Source organism: Heliangelus exortis, chromosome 11 (assembly GCF_036169615.1).
Source record: "Heliangelus exortis chromosome 11, bHelExo1.hap1, whole genome shotgun sequence".
Lineage (NCBI taxonomy): Eukaryota > Metazoa > Chordata > Aves > Apodiformes > Trochilidae > Heliangelus > Heliangelus exortis.
Window position 1 is genome coordinate 9516325 of NC_092432.1, and position 23011 is coordinate 9539335.

At 37.9% G+C, this 23011-nt stretch overlaps 1 protein-coding gene across 9 annotated transcripts in view; it reads right to left on the bottom strand.

Moving 5' to 3' along the window:
* Positions 1–23011, bottom strand: part of ADAMTSL3 (ADAMTS like 3) — a 176268-nt gene that overhangs the window by 43979 nt on the left and 109278 nt on the right. For all 9 annotated transcript variants that reach the window (XR_011727981.1, XM_071754418.1, XM_071754420.1 and 6 more), the window contains 8 exons: positions 22005–22079; positions 16980–17137; positions 15892–16003; positions 13071–13209; positions 11454–11504; positions 7207–7411; positions 6206–6353; positions 4732–4816 (listed from right to left, as the gene is read on the bottom strand). Coding sequence is in view for 8 of the 9 variants with exons in the window: in XM_071754418.1 (XP_071610519.1) it covers positions 4732–4816; positions 6206–6353; positions 7207–7411; positions 11454–11504; positions 13071–13209; positions 15892–16003; positions 16980–17137; positions 22005–22079 (973 nt within the window). In the remaining variant the exon portion in view is untranslated. The remainder of the gene's footprint in view (positions 1–4731; positions 4817–6205; positions 6354–7206; positions 7412–11453; positions 11505–13070; positions 13210–15891; positions 16004–16979; positions 17138–22004; positions 22080–23011) is intronic.

Genomic DNA, 23011 nt, shown 5'->3' on the forward strand with positions numbered 1-23011 from the left:
ATCACTTTGAAGTTTCCTTGAACAAAGTCTCTAAATGTTAGACAGAGCTCACTGGTCATTGACAGACTTCAGTCAAGTGCTGTATCTCCAGCTACCCCTGAAAGCCAGGAAAATTGCAAGTGTTCATCAGTTCACAAGTCTGACTATCTTTGCAGGAGATTACCAGGCTGATTTTATTAAGAGTATTATCAGAAGGGTGGATGACTGTGTCCTACAGTGATGAAATCTGATTCAATGCCTTACTAGTGCAACCTAGAAGCCCATGGAGTCCAATGGCACAGCTGGTAGGGGTCAGTGTCCAGATGATTTTGATAACAAATTCTAGCTGAACATCTGTGAGAAAAGCTGCAAAGGAAGGTTTTCTCTTACCCCAGCAGATAAAAAAAATTAAACCCTAAAATACCAGATCTCAAAGAGCTATGCAAGCTAATTAAGGTGGCCATGGCTAAATTACCCTCATCCAAAAAAACACCTAAGAATGTGCCTAACTTTGAGCATATTAGCAGTCCTTTGAAGTCAACAGGACCATAGTACGTTCAGTTAAACTTGTGCTTAAGTGCTTTACTGGACCAAGGGCTTCCAGCATAGGCTTAAAAAAATTACGGCTTTCTTCTACTCTTTTTAAAAAACAAAAAAAAAGTTTAAGTCCATCTGTAGTTATGTATCTAACTGGAAAAATAAAATTGATGGTCATTTATACTTGAAAAGGCTTCACTGATGTTCTTACTCCACCTAACAGTTTACAATCTGGAAGCAAATAACTTTTTTTGGTAAAAGCATGACAATAGCCTACCAGAAATTAGTGTCAGTTCTGTGTACTGCTAGTTGAGTGCATTAAAACATTCCAAAGATAATGTATGATGCATTCTTTTGAAATTCTGCATAAATGAAAGCAAATTTTGAACCACAGCAATCCTTTCACTCAGCAACCAATTGATTTATAAAGAAACAGAGAATTCAAAGCATTTTTTCTTTGACTTATAGAAAACCTATATTATAATTGAGGTTTTCCTGTTGAATATTACTGTCTGGTATTTTTCAGTGAAGTGCAATATAAAAAAAAAAAAAGCCCACAAAATACTTTTTATTCTACCTTGGCATTTGCTAAACTAATTGTGATCATTTAGCTATTAAAATCCTAAATTATACAACTTTCCAAAGGATGACCATGATAAAATCACACTTTATTTTCACCAGAAATCAAAATTCAAGGAAGGAATTGACTGGACATTGAGAGAGCTTCAGAGACTGAGATTGTATATGAATCTTAAATTCAGGCAGATGCTTTTTTGAATTTTTATTTAGCATATGCAGAACCAAAGCCTGTGACAGATCATTAGGGCAAACTCCACCAACCTCAGAAATAATATAATTTTTTTTCAGTGGCAGTCACAGCACATAGATGGTAATGCTTTGGACACAATACTTCCCTGAAGAAAATTCACTCTGTCTGTGATGGGCATGCACTCAGAGTAAAAAAAAAAAAAGCTGTTCTTGTGATATTTCTAGTCCAACCCTTCTGTGCCAATGGGCCTGGATAAAAGTTTGCTTAGATGAAATACTGGCTGCTTACTGGGGCAGAATTTCCACAATGCTGATACTCTCCCCCTCTCTGAAGCACCAGCCTTGCCTGTCCTAAGCAAAACTGCAGTACCAGGTTTTATCATCCTCAAGTGTAATGTGTTTGCATAATCACCAGCCCATTGCCAGAGACAAAGCTGTGAAAAATGTTTTATTCTCTATCACAAAAGGAAAAATGTGGACATTTCTGTGGAAATTACTCAAATAAAGTGAACACAGACCTTATGAGACACTCTGCACTTCACATTCAGCAAGTAGAACTCCACAGATCTAGTGATTACTTGTTAGCTCAGTTTTTTTAAAAAAATATATTAGCTTTTGAAAGCATTTTAGTTTTGTACTTAGCCAGGACAGGGAAAGGCAGATGAGGTGTCTGTTTCTTTAACTTAAGATTTAAGAAAAAGGATGCAAAAACCTTGCTAGAGCTTCCCTGCATACCCCGCTGTAACTAAGAAGGCTCAAGGGAAGAACATTTAAAATAATGATTGGTATCAACTGTCATCACATTCCACAACTAAAAACTAAAAGGGTCAGACCTACATTTTTCTTGGCCTCAGTTTAAGGGCACTCGTTTTTTATTTTGCTAATAATAATAATAAAAAAAGAAGCTTTTGAACGTTCCCCCTCTATGTAAATTCAGGACACCACCCGTGGTAGACCACAGCAGCAGAAGTATTTATCTTCCACAAGCTACTCTTGGCATATCCATCATTCCTGGCTTCTAAAGCACAGTTGCATTTATTCTCCTATCCATTATCAACTAAAATATCACAGAAAAGAATAGAAATAGAGTTGTAATAAAAGGATGGACTAGAGGTCGAGACTTCATATTGTGGTTTAAGTTTGGTTGACAAGAGAATAACTGAAATTAAAAGTGATGGCATTTTATCAAGGAAATCATAAGCCTCCTGCTAGGCAGAGGTGGGCTATGAGCTATCACTGTGCCATGTGAAAATTACAGAAAACACAGATATAAAGATCCAAACCAGAGGGAAATCTTATTAGATTTTTCTCCGGGAGAAGTAACAACCTATTGTTACAGTTTCTTTTTAAGTCCTAATCCCTGACCCAAAAACCTCTCTTCATCTGGAAAAGACCAGAACAGCTACGGCACGAGATCTAAGGAATCTTTTGAGAAATTGTTCTGGCTTCAAACCACTGTCCAGATGACCAACAGACAATTGGCAAAAAGGGATGAAATCAGGAATCAATTATTTCTCATTTCTCTTTACCTGCCAGCTTCCTCAGGCAAATTAAATAAGAAAAGGTGGCAACAGGTAAAAAGAAACTAACGAGGAATCTGGCTGCAGCATTAGAGCTGGGTCCCAGGAGAGCACAGAATATCCAGTGCAGCAACTCAGCAACACCTCAGGACAGGAGGATAGCAAAGAGCCATCAGCAAGAAGTGGCCAGAGAAACCTTTCAGACTTGGGTGAAGATATTTTGGGAAAATATGAAGGAAAGATTCCCAGGACAGGGTGAGGACTATGAACGAAAGATGAAGAAAATCTAGGTCTCCAGAGACAGTGAAGAAGAAAAGAAATCCAGGAAACAGCAAAATCACACAGCTGTGACAGGACATCACTAAGAACTGAAACACATGGCTGCATTCACACTGTGAGGCTGCAGAGGAATACATCATCTCTTGGAAGAGAGGAATAACAGCTTTCTTTGTGAGCACAAGATACAAGGGAACCCAGCAGAAAGTTTCCAGCTCAGCTCTATTGTATTCTAAATATACTCTGAGCTAGCATGCTGTGTCACTGCCAGTCCTCCCTGGCTGCTCTGTCAGACTGCTGCTGAAGGATCCTAAAAACCTACAAAATACATTAACTGACAGTTGCCTCAGCATGACTTGGTAATGCTGGAGATCATTTTCTTCATAGCTTCATGGCAAATCCTCTTTAGAGGTGGATTCCTATTCCTTCATCCTGGTACACTAACATTCAAAAGGCATATTTGACTGCATCACTCTCTTCAACAATCACACTTTATTTTTGTATCTTTGCTACTATACCCTGCATGAATTCAGGGCCACCAATTTGGAGAGTGAAATAACCACTCACAGTAGGTTGACACTTGACTAGAGAGGCAAGAGCAGTGAAAAGTTTGAAGTACATTACCATAACTATGCAAACACCTGTTTGGCAAGAGGTTTCTTCTGTGAGTCAGTGCAGGTGTAAAGATTTTATTACTCATGATCACACCTGTTGGTGTATGTGTGCCAAAATTCAAGAATAGATAGATGGAGGAAGAAAAATAAGAAATTATGGGGCACAGTCCACTCTCAGACCAACGTAAATCCAAACTAACTTCAGTAATCTAAATTATTTTAAACCAACATTACTAACATTACTACAAATGAGTGCAAAATTTGTCAAAGCACAATAAAATACCATCCAAAATGTCTGATGAAGACCTTATATGAAGCTGCTACTTTTATAAAATCATACACTATACATTGAATATGCTAGCTACATGCATGGAACATACACAGAGGATGTAAGCAATTGTGTGGGTGCCCTAATATACAAGGGACAAGAACAAGCACAGCTGGATTTCAGCTACACTTTCATCTCCAGGACTTCAATGTTGTGAGGCTTACCCCCATCAGCTTTTAAGGGAACTCAAAAAATCCAGATGTTATTTCACACACACACACACACACACATGTAAAATATCACAGTTTACCCCCATAGATTCAGCTAAGCTCAGAAATCAGTAGGTTTTTCTCACTTTCTTTTATGCATTTGTCCCACCCCCCCAAGGAAATCCTGGCAACCCTACAAAGTACCTCTTAATTTTTAATAAAACTACTACATTCTTGAGGTAGTAGAAATGACTGGGGTAAAACTGAATTTATTAAATTTACATCTGCTGAAATGCTTCCACATGTGTTAATTAGAGTTTAATTAGGCTATATTAAGATGCTTCTCTATTGCTTGCATGTTGTTGGGATGCTATGACAGAGTCAGACTCTGTGTCATCCAGAACAGGAGCTCCAGAAGCATGGATATTGAGATGTAAAATTAGGATCAGTTCACAACACGAGTCATCTCCCAAGGAGGGCCAAAGCAAACTGCACAACATTCACTCCAGGTGATCTACAAAATATGCCAGAAATGTTTGTTCACTGTAAAATGTACTTACGTTGGTTCTTCTGAGGCTGTGGTGGTCTCTTCCATGTCATGTGCCTGCTTAAACCATGGCAATTTTGCTTCAATAGGATTTTTTTCTGGTCAAAGAAATAAATAAATCAGTTATTCCTACAAAATGAAAGCAATATGTAGATGTTAGCATTATTCCCCTTGCACTCCATGCTCATGTTTTGAATAAAGATATAATGGTTAAAAAACCATAATTTAATAGAAAATTCCTTCATGCTGTTTAAATTCCATTTTGATACCCTTTGAGCTCCATTCTGACACTTACTGAGATGGTATCAGCAATCCACTTTACATCACTATTTAATCTTTTACTTCTTTTTACAACTTCCTCAAATGCAGGCAACTTATGGTAGATTGTAGTATATATCTCAGTGTGATGGACTATCATAATCATTTAAGTTTATAGTTGAAAAAGAAGCAGAGAATAGAAAATGTACATTGCTTTCCAGATAGACTGGTTTCATTAGAAAATTTTCAGATTTTTTTCCCCCCTGAGCTTTCCCAAAATCAAGAAGTAATTTAAAGAACACCACCAGCTTCTTTTATCTGTCTATACATTCTACACTTCTGTGATGCTTTTTGTCAGATTGCTCTAAACTAGCTGAGGATCTGTAAAAACCCAGAAAGTGTTTTTTAACATTGCAGTGTTAGTTTCTACTTCATGGTTTAACCCTGAATGGTTTTCTCCTTTAATTATTCCCTGGTGTCTGAAAATATCCTGAAGAGAAACATAGGGTAGTCTACAGACAGTTTTCACTTTTTCTGTGCAAATCTTCATGGTGGGTTGTGAAAATCTGAAACACAGCCTTCAAATAAAAACTGAGAGAAGAGGAGCGGTACCCACTAAAATGTTCTGAGCCCAGAGGGACAGATGAGAGAAGGTCAATATACACTAGTTAACCCCTTTATTATTTTTTTCTTTTCACCTTCCCATCTACTGTTTTATGCCTTAACAACTCTTTTGTCTTTGGGAATATTTGTCAATTGCCATCTTTATTATAAATGTTTTAGACATGCAGAAATGGAGAAAAGAGAAGGAAACCACTTTTATTATACCTTAATGAACTGATGAGCCCCACTGAGAATGCTGACACATTTAATGAGATGCAAACAAACAAGATCCCAGTTGATAGGTATGGAGTACCATTCCCATTTCAAGTATTATCGAAGAATTCCTTCCCATATTGAACTCATTAATTCTCCTGTTCCCAGTTTGACAAGGCTATTTAGATTTAGTTAGCATGTTCACTTCATGACAGTCTGGCCACATCATCAGCAAAAAATACCAGCAGGGCACTTTTCCTAGCACCAATAATTAAAACGGTTGTTTCTGCCAAAACTGAAATAAGCCCTAGTAAATTCCAGCTTCTGGCATTTCTGAAAAAGGTTACCAGGGGCTTTTAATTCTCTTCACAAAAATGTGAAACAGTAACAGACCCAGACAAAATTCCAGTTACCTTTTGGCTTGTAACACGGTATTGGCACAATGCACTCTTCTTTTATGTGTAGTTTAAGTTGTGGATTACAGCCACCAACGTGCTGCCCGCTGTGGTCAATACACAGCACTACTCGGTACCGCAGGCCCCGGCCACAGGTCACTGTGCACTGCAGGAGACATCTCACACTGGTTATCTTTCAGTGGATTTACAAATACTGATAAAAAACAAGTTGCAAGTACTGACAGTGCCTTCACTCAAGTTTTCCACGGTTAGTCAGGTATCAGACTGATATGAATTTGTCCCTGCACTGCTAGGTGAATAAAGAAAAGGTTGATGCTGGAAAAAATATCTGAGTTTTGGGAACACAGGAGACTTCTATGGATTCTGTGAAGCTTATCTGATTGGCAACAGTCTGAAACTGCAGGGGCCACGGGCTGAGAATATGCTCTCTCAAAGTGGTCATGTTCAGTGAAAGCTGGGTCAGACATGCTGCAAGAACAGTTCACTGCATGACAGTGATGTCATTTGGATGAACTAAGGAGTTACAGAAGTGTTGAGTTATCTGTATCAGATAACTACAGCCAAGATAAGTTGGCTTTATGTTCTTGTTACCATAATGAAAGGGAAGAATGCTGGAAAATCACCCCTGCAGACATGTCATCCCCTAGACAGAAAAGCCTTTAGCTATTATGTACAGTCAGACACTACATTTTTCAAGAACTGAGGGACAAACGACCTGTTTACAAAAGACCCTGACCTCAGAGCTCTAATTTCTCCTCAGTGTAAAGAAGGAATTCAACAGGCATAAATAATCCTATATGAATTTTTCTCTATACAGACAAGTTAAAATTTTTACTATCAGGCCAAATTAGTGCAAGCTTCTCCTACTTAGTACTATGAACTATGCATTCAGGGCCGTATTTTTCTAATTGCCCTGTGATCAAAAATACTTAGTAACACAGAAGTAGAGGGTTTCATTAGAAAACAAAAATAAAGGTCCAAATCACTGTCCAACTTACTTGAGACCATTCCATTGCCACCCATTTAGGACAATCAAACAGGTTGCAGGTTTGAATGACTTTAGGCTTAGGAGCATACATGCATTTCCATTCTTCCACTTGCAGTATCTCTCCATGGATGGTCTCCTCTACACACACAAAACTTCTCCTCTGAATACCACCTCCACAAGAAACTGAACATGCAGTCCAAGGGTTATGCTCCCACCTGAAAAAGAATTCACATATAATAAAAATAAGGTTATTCTTTTATTCCACTATCCTCTAGTAAATGTGCAAAATACTGAATCCAACCTTGATGCCATTAAAACCCACTCACAGTTTGGTAGCTGGATTCTTACCACACACTGAATATAAATCCATTGAATTACCAAGGTACCTTCCATTATTCCAGGTTTAAATTCATGTGCAAAATGAGAAAATAGCCCACAACTATGAACTTAGGTGTATTTACCCAAATAACTGGAAATCTTACTCCCATACATGATTCAAAGACCCTAAATATACAGTGATTTTACTTGCAAACTGAATCATCTAAATAGAACATTTTTCATTTACACGGTCGCAGATATTCTTTATTACCATTGTCAGAGACCAGGGAACATATGTACTTGAGATTGTAAGAACTCCAAAGACAAATCTGGCTGTGCTGACTGGGTGTTACTACCCACAGTTGCTCATCACTCCCCACATCATCAGACTACTCATTAAAAGAAACAAAACCCAAACCACAACCACTAAGATTTTTGAAAAAATTTTTACAGGAATTCTAATAATTGCTTGGGGTAAACCCAGCCATTTCATTTCAAACTGTCTTCATCCATAATGACTGTGAACAAATTAAATTGTGACAGGTACCATTTGGCTGGTCATCACTGCAGTTCAGCAAGAGTTTTCCAGCCTCATTAAAATGCAGTGGAATGACTGTATTCACACTTTCCAGCTTTCTTCAAGCAAAAGGCAGATTGCTCATCCAGTTCAGCTGCTTCAGCTAACCAAGCTGCTTCCTCCTGACACAGGGTGATGCACAGCTAAAGGAACGCTCACACAGCCCTGTCAACCAGCAGAGCTGTGAGGCAGCAGCCTCCAACAGAGGGATGATAAACAGCTTGCTAGGTGGGAATAGACATTCATCCACAATCTTAGACCTAACTAAGGACTGAAATTGCTGCACCATCTGAAGTGAGAATGACGTGGAAGTTTTTGGGCTACAAACTCTCTTTCATTTATCTCTTGGTCTTAACATGAATGTACATTGAAGCAATCACTTCTCAACAAAAACCTAACTCAAATAATGTCCTGGTCCTGGCATGTTTAGAGATAAAAAGCTTTAATGCTAATAATAGCATTTGTCTGTAGGTTCCACTGATCCCCATTAATTTTTTCCTCACCCCTCACCTCCTATCTCTTGGCTCTTTCCACCCCCCAACCAAATCAAAGCTAAGTCCAGGGAAATAATCAGCTGAGTCCTGCATCACATCAATGTCTTGTTAGTTTATAACTTAACTCCTATTACAACTTCAGGGGCTCAGAAAGGACCATGAAAAAAATCATATCCATTATGAACAATGGGCTAAGCAAGGACTACAATGTGCCACCAAAAACAATTCATAAGGAGTAACTTAGTTTTCATAAAGAAGTCATAATCTCTGTGTAGATGTAGCAAAGGCCTATAAGTCAAAGGTGAATTTAAGTAATTACTACCCACTTGCTCTGTGATGCACCAGGTAAAACAAGGACACTTCCTATTTTAAGCAATTCATTAAACTGCTTGCAGAAATATTAATCATGCTTAAGCTCAACAGAAGAATGAGTATGAAATATAAAGCAAGCCATGGAACATTAATCATAGAGTACATATCCCAAAACACTCAGAATAAATCTGTTTGCACAGATACTGATATCGTATCACAAGTTCAAAAAACATTTGAAGAGTAACAGTTACATTTTTCTTTGACTTAAATGACCAATCAACACTACCTCATTTTCTTTAGAAAAAGTCAGGAACTAAAGAGCAATTAACTGTTCAATGAATTAGCAGCTCATGGGTTTATATATACACAAGGCTCTATGTGCTATATGTAATACGATCCTCAAAAGTGTTTATAGCATGAAGTTTTATAGTTGTTTTTCTTTATCTCATCAGTTTAGAATACATTCCAGATTCCACACTCCCATAAGCATTTTCAAGATGGAATGAGGTCCATGGCTACTGGAGGAAAGAGGGGGTCTTGGGCAAGCAGTCAAGGAGATACTTTCCAGAACCCACAGCTGTCAAGGGATCCTCAACAGTCCAACAAATCTGAAATAAATGGAGGCATTCCAAAAGCTTTAAAAGAAAATTTTTATCCTGGGAAATTTTTCTATTTATTTCAAAAGAATTCTCCATCTGTAAAAATATTTCAGTGGGGCAATTACAACTCCAGCCACAGGAGAACTCTTTCAAGATCTTGCAGCGTACACCGTGACTTTCCCACAACTTCCTCACGTGGATGGGAAAGGGGTGGTAAATGTCACAGGGCTGCAGAGCAGCCTCCACATGGCCCTTGTGCTATGCAGGAGGTGTGATGTATGACTGCTGCTCAAGGTGAAGGAGTCTGCACAGCTTTGCTCAAGCTACAGTGCTTTTGGTTGTCTGCCTGCTTTGCCAGAACAGTCTTGAGTTGGCTTGCAAGAAACAGGTAAGAACAGAAAAGCAAAAAGAAAAGGTGTAAGAAGCCCCAGCAGAGCTGGCACAGAGGAATTTGTTGCAGTTACTGAAAGGCAGCAGCACAGAGAAGATAAATCCTGCTACACAAGCAAGACTTGAGTCCACACTGGACCACATTCACCTCGTGATACAAGTGTACAAATTCCAGCAGCATCCTCATTGGGTTTCTTTATGCCCCCTCCTAATGGATCACAGCCCGTTTCATCTCTCTCTTTCTTAATGGCACCATCTTTGAGTCCTGCTCGTCCATTCTTGCTCCTGAGCATCACCCAGGAAGACCATGATGCCTTCTGACAGGACACACAGAGATGCTGAAACGAGGTGGGCCTTTGCCTGTAATTCTCAGCGTTTGAAATAAGAGAACCTGCCCACAACTGTATCACAGACAATCTCTCTCACCACAGTGTCATGTAAACATGCAGAGTACAGTAAAGCACAGAAAGGGGGATTAAATTTCTCTTCCAACTGGTCTCTAAGCCCTTAGTGGTGCAGACAATGAAATACTCCTCTTAATAAATTGTACTGAGTTCCAGAGGAGATCTGAAGTAGAAAGGAATTGGCAGAAAAAATGAAAGGGGACAGATTCAGAACATAATTATGGAACTTCACAGGAGAAAGCTTTAGAGGAAAAAATACCTATCTATGCATGAAAGCCAAAGTGCATCACTGGACAGCAGATCCTCAACAAGTGTAAGTTGCTACAGAAATAAACTCTGACATCTATATCAGCTGTAATCAGTAGCTTCACTGAGCCATGCTATGATTTCATTCTTATTACTTCATACCTTTACTTCTTCAGAAAAATACACATTCTTCATTTCATGACATAATAAAGCAGAGGTTCAACAGAGATAAATATGCATCTAACTCCATCAGCTATAATTCTTTAAATCAACAGTAAATATGGCTCAATGTCTTTTTCTCTTAAAAATCTTTACAAAACATCTAAGTCTTCAAGAGAAATTTTACATTTTTGCTATGGATTCAAGTTAAAAAAAAAAAAGTCACAGCTAACTGTGCCTTAATGACTTAATTTTAGGCAATAGATATTCAGACAACTCAGTATCTTTAAAGTGACCTATCAGCCCTGACATTGATAGAGTGTAGGGCTAAATGAGAGCAGAGAATGAGAATTCTAGAGTCCTGTAACATAGGTAACATAGGAAGATCTGTTCTATAAAAGAATATATTAATTGCCTACCTCCTCAAAATAAAATCGTGTCAAGAGAAGAATGAATACATGCACTTTGAAGGAGATGTTCTTCTCAGCGCTACAGAATGAGAAGCTTTAGGGGGACAGCTCCTAATTCTGAAGTCTTCTGCATTGATATTTTCAAGGAGAGCACATTAACATCTTACTGTTTAGTTATTCATGCAGAGCCCACTGGAATAAATCACAAGCTTCAAAAATGTGTATAGGACTGTTATAAACTTGTTCACCTGTACAGGCAAAAATCTGATGTTCTATGATCTTAGTACTCAAAATATATACAGTGAAAATTGTGTTAATGCAGACACATGGTATCCTGATTATACATACCGAGGAAGTGGCTGGAAGTGATCATAGGGCATGATTTCTTTAAATCCATCACTGTCAACAAAATAAATATTGCATAATTATTTCTCATACCAGAGACTGTACATCAAGTACATATTTTTATGTGATCATGCATAAAGTAAGCAATTCCCAACATAAAAAAGAGGAATCTTACGTTCAATACACTTAACCCTTATGACAAACCATGACTTGAATAATTTTTCTTTTTCTGTACAGAGACCTATTCACCATACTTTTTCCACTTCATACTATAAAAAAATTAAAAAAATAAAATGAGAAAGCTTTCAGCAGAGAAATTTATTACCAGTGATCCTTTAGGTCTGTGCTATTTTATTAACAAGAAAATAGTTGCATACATATATGTGGAACAAAGATGGCTAAGGAATGTGAGTGGCAGTGAAATAAATGCATCCCAAGGTCCACCCTATGTTAATTCCTTGGGACCCTTCTAGAGCCGCTCACTTGAACTGCATAACATAAGGCAGGTATAAAACTTTACTTCCAGAACTAGAAAATATGTTATTATATCCAGTAGCATTTCCCTTTTTCTTTCTGTATAAGCTAAATTTGCAAGGAAAGAGATCATTACACCCTTTCTCTCCCTCATTTTACCATTCCAGCTTTGCAACATTACTGAAGTCTGAACATACTAGTGATAACTCTCCAGGAAAAAAACTTGAAAGTCTGCACATTTATGACTGTTAGAGGTGACAATCAACAATTATGTTCAACAGGAACCAAAGGAAATGGACAGTTTAGCTATAGGAAATGAAATCCATTGAGAGTGTTTCCTTTTCTTCTTGCATATAACTCTAGATTGTCCAGCTGGCATATTAATGTGAGGTTCTGGGACTTGATACTCTGATGTTATTTTAAGATTCTTTAGCACAGCCAGGAAACCTCACCAGACAATCCAAAAATTAGCTTGGAATACTGTGGTGCAATTCAATACAATTTTTGTATACTATAACCTTTAAAATTTGGCAATAATATTATGTGGTATTCGTACCACAAGTGTATTTACTTTGAACTACATTTTTAAAAAATTCTTAGTGAAAAAAAACACAAAACAAACAAAACCAAAAAACCCAAACCTTAATAATTAGTGGTCGACTCCTCAGTACAAATGAGGAATGAAACTTTTATATAGACAAATGAATAAACTAAGTTAAACCATATGCAAAACTTGTACACTGACTGAGAACTGGAGCTACTGTCTGTCTGTCAAGAAATCCTGATTGGCCCTGAGTGGCAGCATCAAAAAGTTCAAAAGCCTCCAAATAATCTGTCCTCATCACACAAATTCACTAAATCCTTGTACTAGTGCAGTTCCACTCAGCAGAAGGCATAAAATAAAAGTAGTCCTTGAACAGAAAAACTGACATTTACAATATCTGTATAAAGCAAAGTCTCCCATTCTGCAGCTCTGAAGAAGTGCCACTGCTCTATGGCCATGGTGCCAGACATCACCTTTTAATGCATGCAATAACCAACCAAGATGAAGTAGAATTACAGATGAAAAGCCCTGAAATTAAATAACTAGGACTGTATGTTGCTTAATAGCTGACTACACCATGCATTTAAATTTGTTTTACAAACCTAGAAGGGCAGGGATCCATGTTGCATTCTTTTAGCTTGGGCTTTGGTTTCTTATTTTCAGGATAGTAATGACAATAGTGGTCAGGAACAACACGCTTCAGCCGAATATCCACACACTCAGCTGAGTTCAGCTGATAACCTGATGTAGAAGCAAAGTTAAAGTTTGGTGATGGAGCTAAATTAAAGCAGCCTTATCCTCTCTCCCCCAGTAATGTGCTGCCCATTGAATTAATTTCCCTTGTTATTCTTATTAATTTGCTTTTAAACAAGGAAGCACTGCACAGGAACATGCAGGGCCAGATGTCCATGGAAGGCAATTCAGCATTACAATTATGTTAACCTGTCCTAATCAGATGAGACACTGGTGCATTATTCTAATAATATTCTAAGACTAAAAGCAGACATCTTTTTATGTGAGGCAGGTATTTTGGTACTGGAGCAGTTCACCTAGGTTCTACTATATGCTTCACAATGTATAACTGCCCTCCCCCAAGCAGGAGTTATATATGTTAGAAAGCTATGTTATAAAATCATGCATACTAAAAACCCCATAAATACTTAAACCAGAAAGCCAGAGGAATCAAAAAAAAAAAAGGATCTAAAAACGTTGCAAAGTTAAACTATAGAAAACCAAGAAATAGTTTCAAGAACATTTCCAGTTGAAGAGCCAACAAAGGAAAACTTGAAGTAACTGGTTATAAGAAGGGATCTGAGTTTTATAAACCACTAGGTTGCTTTTTTGGCTAAGAAAAAAAAGACTCATTCAAAAGAGCAGACTTGGATTTAAACTGAGGAGAGGAGGAGGATGTTCTGGTATGTGAAAAGAAAAAAAGCTTCAAACCACAAGAATTAAAATCCAAATAGAGTCAATAAACTAAGAGCACAAGTCCGTGTCTACTGAAAATGCAGAGTATCATATACCAATGGCTTCATCTCTGTGTCTCTTGGCTGATTCAAAGTGTCATCATGCATGAGAGTGATTACCATAGAGAAGAACTAAATTTGAGTGCTTAAAGCATGTATGTTCCAGTTTTTGTAAGTTCTGAAAGTACTAACAAACTTGCAAACCAGATAAACACAAATTTTAAACATTCTTTCTCATTCAAGCTTGACTGTGCTTTATGGGATGCTCATCACAATCCCTCTTCCCACACACAGGGATTACAGGATTAAATGCAGAAGCAGCATCCAAGTGAGGAATGGTGGTACTCTGGTTCCAAGTCTCTGTTGTGAGGAACTTTTAGTGCTAGTAGAAGATGCCAAACAGACAATCTGCATACTAAATCTACTTTAAGATAACAGGTTAAAGTCAGGCAGCTGCAATACAACTTCCCTGCATGCCTCAGTAATTTGTCATTCTTAGTGCTACAAGTTCCATGTGTAAGCAAGTAGTTTGTCTCTGTGCTTCTCCAGTTACTCAGGACTTCCAAGAGTGCCAAGCTCTGCTCACAAAGGTACCAGTTTCATATTAGAGGAAATGCAGCTAGAAAGTAGGGCATTGAAAAATCTGGCTAATTTCAAAGAAATTGACATTTAGGTATAATTTTAAAACCGTAACACCACTCTGAATAGGTTTGGATTTGAGACAATAATTTCAAGTGTAAAAAATTCCCTTGAATTATCCAGTGTTTACATGCAGTCCTCAAAAAAAAAAAAAAAAAAAAAAAAAAAAAAAAAAAACACAAAAAAAACCAAAAAAACAAAAAAACAAAAAAGAAAAAGGTTTAGATTTCCTCGCTTTTCAGACAGGTTAGGGGGAAAAAATCATATATACAGTGCAATGGAATCATCAGAGTACAAGTATTGTTGCTCACAGTTCCAGGAAGAATCACACTTCCTGAGGCCAAGTATCTTATAAAATACAGTGGTTTCCTGAGGGATTACTACTTATATACATATATGGTCTGCATTTCAGATTAAAGTGAGGTAGGAGTGCAAGTGCCAAAATGGATGGTCCATCAAAAGATACTCAGGCTCTTCTTGTGCTTTAAACATCTTTCACTCTTTTTACTCATGTCTCAAGTAATTATTTAAATCATCTCATTACTCTCCAAGAAAATCACTACACCTGTATCAGTAGTATCCCAGTCTTTTTTTCAGGTAACCCGGGTAATGGGGGCTGAACTGAAATAGCTGTCTACAGAGTCAAACAGTCCTCCTGCCATGAGGTCACATTCTTTGCAGAATCAGACATGACAAGCAGTGGGTGGGACTGGATGGGCAGTAGCAGAGCTGAGCTTTGTTTAACTGCTGGAAAAGCTGCAGTGCTTAAACCAGGAGCAGAAGCTACAGCACACTACCCACTGCTCTAACATCAGAACTAAATGCCCAAGATCAGACAGCCACAGGTATTGACAGTAGCTGCTCTATCAATTCTATTTAGTTATTCTTTCTCTGTAACTTATTTCTAAACTAAGTGTTCTAAAACTCTCTCCATGTCGACTACAAATACTTTCTTTCATCTCTTTTCCTTATTTTGAAACCTGATTGTATTTCTTTGCTTTCCCAAAACATAAGTTATGAGTTGTCACTTTCTGCTTTGAATGTCATATCTTTATTTCTTAGTCTAAGCTCTTACTCGAATAGTCCTTATTGAAGAACATGACTCCCAGTAATATAAGACATTAAAAAAATCAACCACCTATGCTCATGCTAACTTAACTAGCCAACTTGCTACTCTGTCATCTATTTCTCTGAAGAGCCACCAGTATGCAAAGAAACACATTTAATCAATAAAGATGTAGAACAAGGGTACTTTGCAGAACATTAGGTACTTTTAATCTTCAGCTGTAAACACTTCCAAGGAATTGCCATTACTTACCTCCTCCACATGTCACTGTACAGGGGAAGAACTCTGTTTGTCTCCACTGATGACTGATGGGCTGATAGAAAAAGAACTGAACCACACTTTCTTTTGATCCAGAGTACCTGGTCTGAAGAAATTTCCATTACAAGACATGTGCACACTGTACTCCACTGTTCATGTCATTTCAAAACATAATTTATATATAATAGCAGTGCAGAGAGTAACAAGATATCAGGCATAAGTTTAATTGTTACTCTAGGCTTTCCAGAGGGTTTAGGTTTCCAGTAGTCACAGACACGAATGTTACTTTGATTTTCAAATTATTCAAGGTAATAATGTGACTATTTGATTATCTACCCTTGACTGGCAAAGCTACTGACTGGTTTCTGTCTTATCTCTTTGTTAGCAAAATTTTTTGTTTTCTCTAAGTGGTCTAAGCACACTGGTTCACATTCAGGCAAGTCTAAGGGTAGATGTGATATTGGAGACACCAAATAAAAACTACTGGAAATCTTATTTCACAACATGACATTTAAAGCCAAATGGTGTGACAGCACTGAAACACCTGTCATTTCCATTGGAAAACTGTTACTATCTTCATCTGGCAGTCATATATTGACATGTTTCTACATGCAAATATCTGTATGTATTACACAAGGCATTAGGGTGTGGTCTGGGGAGAAGACAAACTTAAAAGGATTAGAAATGGTCAATAGCTGGATTAGGAATGTCTAAAGGAGATTCCAGAGTGCTCCTGGCAGCAGTGCTCAGATTCAGTAGGTGGCAGTCTGCAATTGGATTAACACCAATCCACCCCACAGGATCACACTTTTCTTTCAGTGGTATTTCAAACACAAGTCCTGGATATTTTTACCATTGAAGATGCTGTGGTACTTTCCAGCACAGTAGAGACATTAACCTTGTAGCACATTAATTATTTTTTATATGCTCAGTACAAATTATTTCTGGACTGCAATTAGGGTTCCTTAGTTGCTAGCTAAAAGATTTTGTTGTACTGCTACAACCTTATGGACAGCCAACACCCCTGCTCTATGTAACTTATGTGCAATATCTTTGCATATTTATGCATATGCACATCCCACCTTGATAATGAAATCTGCTCCAAGAGGACCCTGGATCTTCATGATTTCCCTGTCTGTGTTCTTCTGAAATTCAACAGTTGTATTTTCTATGACAAATGTTCCTGAAGCATTGAAGCTGTGCTCTCCCTTTTCACCATGCAGTGTCTTTGACTCTATAACTAAAGAAGAAATATGTAAATAGTAAACTTAAACAGGATATTTTTTATTTTCAAGGAAGTCAGGAATTAATACTTACAATTTTTCCTTGCAAGTAATATGCATTAAAACCCACACAGAATACCTGTGAGAACACTAGCTGCCTCAGATTATAGGCTGATATATAATTGCATGACATGTCAATACAAGAATATCTGCCTGAACACACTATTCTCTCATACCAAAAGCACTTAGGAGGCAGTTTTTCCTACACCAAGTGTTTTATACATTTATAAAGCAATAGATTCAGCAGGATAAGCTGAAAGAAACTCAGAACAAATAGAATCGATAGACACAATAACAACCCCCACATCTCTGCAACTCAGAAGCCTTGCTACTTCAGCAATCCCTCTCCAGAGAAGCCTGAAGGGTGTCAAACTCACCAAACACTCACCTCAACACATATGTCACACTACCCATTCCAGAGGTCATTAACTCCACTTGGAATATTTCCCCTCTGAGCAAAAAGTATAAGCAGGAGGTGGGGAGCTGCAGCACTGCTGAGGGGATGTGCCTTCCTCAGAACAGATGGTGATGAAAACCCTTTTTGAGCTGTTCTGCACTCCTTGAAAATAGATTAAACTAACAGCCCACAATCTCCAGAAGACAGATGAAGCACTTTAGAACTGAGTCACCTCCAGCAAACTGACTGAATTGTAAGTGGACAAAGCTAAAGGAAGAGACTCATAATGAAAGTAGAATGCTGGGCTGTGCATAATACAGTCTAGAGGCACAGCAAGTGCATGAACTGAAACACTGGTCTGGTTACAATTTACCAGAGAACTGCATGAGAAGGGCATCAATCTCAGATGAGCTCAAAGCTAGCTTAAAGGACCTTTTTGATGAGCTATAAATACCCTCTTTCTCCAACTACCTTGCCTTTTTTGGACTTCAAATAGAGTTACCTAATTCAGGCTGGATAATTTTGCTTAAGTGCATCTGGTTTTACCTGCACTGGAAACACATTCTGAAGGCTACAGTCCACCATTCTTGCTTTGTTTCTAAAAATCTTCTAATACACATATATTCTGGAGCATCCCCAAGAAAGAAAGTGCAGAAATTCTAGAAGAAATTAACTTCCTTGGAAAGGTAGCAACCTTATCTTTGTTGACTAAGTTGTTGAATAAGAGTCAACTCAGCAAATTTCAAGTACTTTCAGCAGATAAAGCCAGTAGGATCCTCAGGAGGATCCTTGAAGCTAGCACCTAAGGTTGCAAAGCAAGACCTCTGGCTTGTGCAAAAAGATGCTAAATATTTTAATTTGGTAACCTGAGTTGTATTAATTCACAGCCTTTATCCTAACTAAATTAGTAAAAAAATATTTATGGTTTTCTAAGCACAAGCCAGTAATATTGTTCAGCAATCAACAATGTAACAACATACTGAGAGGTGACATAGATTTGTTTTAGAGCTAAACTAAATTTGAATCCAAAGCATGTGTCTATTTTGCATCACTATAGAGTGATGGTCTGTATCTCTAGAGGTCATGTCAGCTGCTCCGATTGTCCCAGAAGTGTGTCACTCAGGGAGAGGAAGAGCTATTCCACAGCACCACTGATAACCTCTTATGCAATATATTCCTGCTCTTTAGTATATAATGCTTCTCATCACAGCCTTCTAAGCAGGGAAACCAAACATCAGTATATATAACACATATGTGACATAATAATTCTTATTAGGGAGCTGTTTCTCAAAACCAAACCAAACAAAACAAAGCAAACAAAAAACCAACAAACAAACAAACAAACCCAACCCAAAACACTTAATTGATTTCAGAGCAGTAACTGGAAACAAAGGCTTCACCAGCTGGCTTACAGGCAAGGTTTAGAAATCACCAAATATTTTTGTTCTGCAGGGTCCTGCAATCCTGGAGAGGTGTCAAGTTGGGCTTCAGGAGTAAGCTTTCCCATCCTAAGTTGGGGAAATATTTCCTTGAGGGGTGTCTCTAGGATTCCAGATGTGCAGTCATATGGACAGGTAGTTCTCTTGAGTACTCACCTCTTTCTGTGCCTACCAAGATGACTACTGGTACCAAAGACCTATAACTGTCTGTCTTGATGTTACTTCCCTTACCTTGATCAATGGAAATGCCCTGCCCAGCTCTGGAGGAAAGACTCATCTCAAAAGCCTTCCACACTCTTAGTGACAAGCAGGAGTAGGACAGCTTGGCTCAGGGAACCCACTGCAGATACCTCACTGTAGAGAGATGCAGGTGGGAAATTCCTAGGAAAATAGCTTCTGCCCCCAGTGCAAAAAGGAGCAAATCATATTGCTACTCAGAACCTCTTCCATGAGATTAATTTGTAGATAACAGGGGCCCGAAATAAAAGACACATTCTTTTCAAAAGGCAAGCAACATTGTCTTCCTCTACCTGTCAAAAGACAAAGCTGTGTGTAGATGTACAGCTAAACCCTGCCAAGGAATGCAAATCACTGCAAGTGGAGAAGAAATTGACAAAAAGGGAAGAGTTTCAATTCCTGTTAGTTAAGTTTAACCTCCCCAAGTTCATGAACTCGGTTATCTAGCATTAGCCACTTGTAAAAATATTAGGTTCTGGTTTTCCTGTTTCTTCTGCTGAAGGATTAATTTCAGGGAACTTTCAGCGTTTCTTTTGATACTAATGCTCTTAAAACAACTGCTAAAAAAGCCATAATACAGTCCAAATAGAAACAAAACACAATGAAACACTTTATTCTTAACCCTCTTTGTCCAGATCATTAGGTTATTTTCCACCTAATCATTCAGAAAAGGAAAGCTGACAGAAGTAGAAGGACAAATTTGCAAAGAACCCAGAGTAACACCTCTCTGATCAATCTGTTGCTTGTCTTAAAGTGTCCATACCCACAAACATTCTTATTTCTTACGATCTGCAAAGAAATGCAGTCTTTCCTAAAACAATAAGCTGGTGACTGTAAAACAATGTTCAGAACATTTATTTGTTTCAAATCTGGTATGCTCTACATCTGCAACCACATTTCCATTTTTTATTAATCCAGCAGCTGTGTTTCTCTGGAACAAGAGCAGATCATAAAGTCCAGGGTGAAGCACGACAGAACACAAGATAAAGGGGAAAATGCCAAACACTCCATAGTGCTCTTTAAGCATTTGCTTTTGCTGCTGACTTGACATGAAGAGCAAATATAGACTGGCAACAGGAGACAATATAAAATGCCACAAGAAACAGTTCCTTGCTCAACCTGTTAAACTGAACTTCTTCCAAGCTTGAAAGAACACATCTGACAAATGGAGCCTCTAATTATAGGTGATTATTTTTTCAGTTCTGCCTTTAATTATACCAGCATAGCCACAAAGTAGTCAATGAAGCTACAGACCAAATATCACTTGATATTTTCTGTTAGGTGACATACACCCACCATACACACAGTGCAAAAGGAAGACAAAAAATTGTCCCAGAGCACATCCCCTAGACTGCTGATTCTTGAAGACCTGGCTACAAAGCTAGAAACAATTTCCACCCTCCATCCCCATACTAGTTCTTACTTGTTTTTCATCCCTGTCATCTTAATGTTAGGTAACAAATATCTAAATCCTCACAGATTTGCAAACAGATGTGCTGGGGGAAGTGGTTGAAGCAACGTTTTTCATTTCTTGCCCAGCTAGAGACCTAGGCTAACAAAGGTAATGCCAAGCCACAGCTTCTTTATGGAACCACCCAGGGTAGGAAGCCAAGACCATGCTTTACTCAGTTACCAAGTTGCTGCTGCATTCCTCAGGAGCTTTCCAGAAATCCCCCAGGAGCCACTGAACCCAGTACTTTTTCCTCATACAAAGCTGAAACAAAAACTTCCTTCTGCAGAACCACTTAAGAAAGACCAAGACTCCTGACCTGAACTGGTCAGGATCACTGCTTCACACAACCCTTATAACAATTTTCCATGAATATTTTTTATTTGAAGATAAGTTCAGCTTAGTATACTGTTGATATCAGTGTTATACCTGGAAGCTATTGTCTCTATGAAGCTGCTCCACAGTGGAATTCCTATTCAATTTTTGCTTTGAAAGAAATTGCAATGTATTCTTCAAAGAAAACAGATGTGCAATTTTCAAATAAAATGCATTTCTGTCTTGTGTTTACATATCTCAGAGTCCTTTTTATTTCTCATTCAGATTGCCTCTTCCACTTTCACAAATAAATACTAGCTTAAAATGTTAAGGAATGGTTTATTTCATTGTTTGGTATGTCAGTCTTACTAATCCTTGAGACAACTACTTCTTTCTGTAAAGTAGGCTAATTGTAAAGAAATTACCGCAGATACTGCCATCAGCATTATAGAAAATACCAGGAAACAAACATCTAACAATAGCAAACTGTTCCTCATAGATGGTACATAATGACCAAAAGTATTACAAGGAAACAGGACTTGTCTAGTTTATTTTATGTATTTTGTTTATCTTCATTTTTACCTACATTACTTCTCACTGACCAAATGTGAATTCAGCTGGACTATTCACACTGTCTCAGCCTCTTTAACAGAAATCTGGTGCTATCAATCCCACACATAACTCTTTGAAAGCAGTTCTGATGCAATCCTTTGCATGTAATTTAAGTGTGTACCATATTTGAGACATATTTTATAAGAATTACTTGGTTTAAATAAATTTAGAAACCACCAGTATATATACTATTTCTTTCTACTAAGTGGACTTCTAGTTTTCCATAGCACTATCTCCAGGCTGCATATTAAAGATGGGAAGAGGAATCAAGGTCATGATCTTACCCAGCTTCCTAAATTTTGTATAAGTTCAGATACAAGGCTCTCTTTTTATCTTCTGCCTATGAATAAATACATAAAACAGCTCAGCCATACCAAGGTGTGCTGGTCCTTTTAGGGTAATTCTCACGCTGCGACTCCCATGTGGAACAGCAATCACAGTTTCTTCCCCTAGGAAAATTAAAGAACTGTTTTAGAAGTTATCTTGCATAAGGGAATTTGCACATCACAGAGCTAGACTGAAAACTGTCAAATGTGTCTAAGAAAATATTCAACAGGTTTCACAATTTTTCTATTAAAAATATTCATACGTTATTTTATTAAGTACAGTATACTCAGTCTTTCTGCTATGCTATGCAACTATTAGAACTACAAATGGAATTGTAAATCTTTCTTGCTACAGGAAAATTATTTGCTATTAACAAAAACAACTGAAATGTCAGTACTGTATTAGGAGCATATTTACACTCTCTTGTCCTAGTTTTATTTCCTAATCACTAAATTGACATAAGGAATCTGCTAAGTAGTACTTCCCCCTTACAAAAATCTGCAGCTGCTCAGTCTCATTTTGCCCACACCTCATTTCCTGCTCCAGGTCAGAACTTTAATAAGTGGCAGGACTTACAGGAAATAAATCATCTACTTAACACTAACCTTTAACCAATTACAGACCAGTTAAGAGCAAATATATATTAGCTATAATATATGTGCTATAACACAGTGCCTGCATCTAACTTACCGTATAAGATCATTCCTTCCAGTAAGAGTTTCAATTTAAAATTAACTATAAACCAAACCAGGCCAAATAGGACATGTCAATACAAAACAGCTTTTGGCAGCCTGAACGGCCTCTTTGGATATAAATGTACAACACACTTGCTTCAGTGCACTTTACAAAAGCAAAAAGTTATTACTTTCCATCTCAAATGCAGGAAATCTGTGATTTGCCCAAGCAAACTGAGTTAGCAGTCAAATCAAGAGACTGGAGTCCTTCCTGCCAGCAAGAAAAGAGCATGCACAGAGCATGATAGGGATAACCAGAAAAGGATGAGGAAAGTGTCCAAGCAAAGTACCAATGTGCTGTCTCCCATTTCCATCACAAC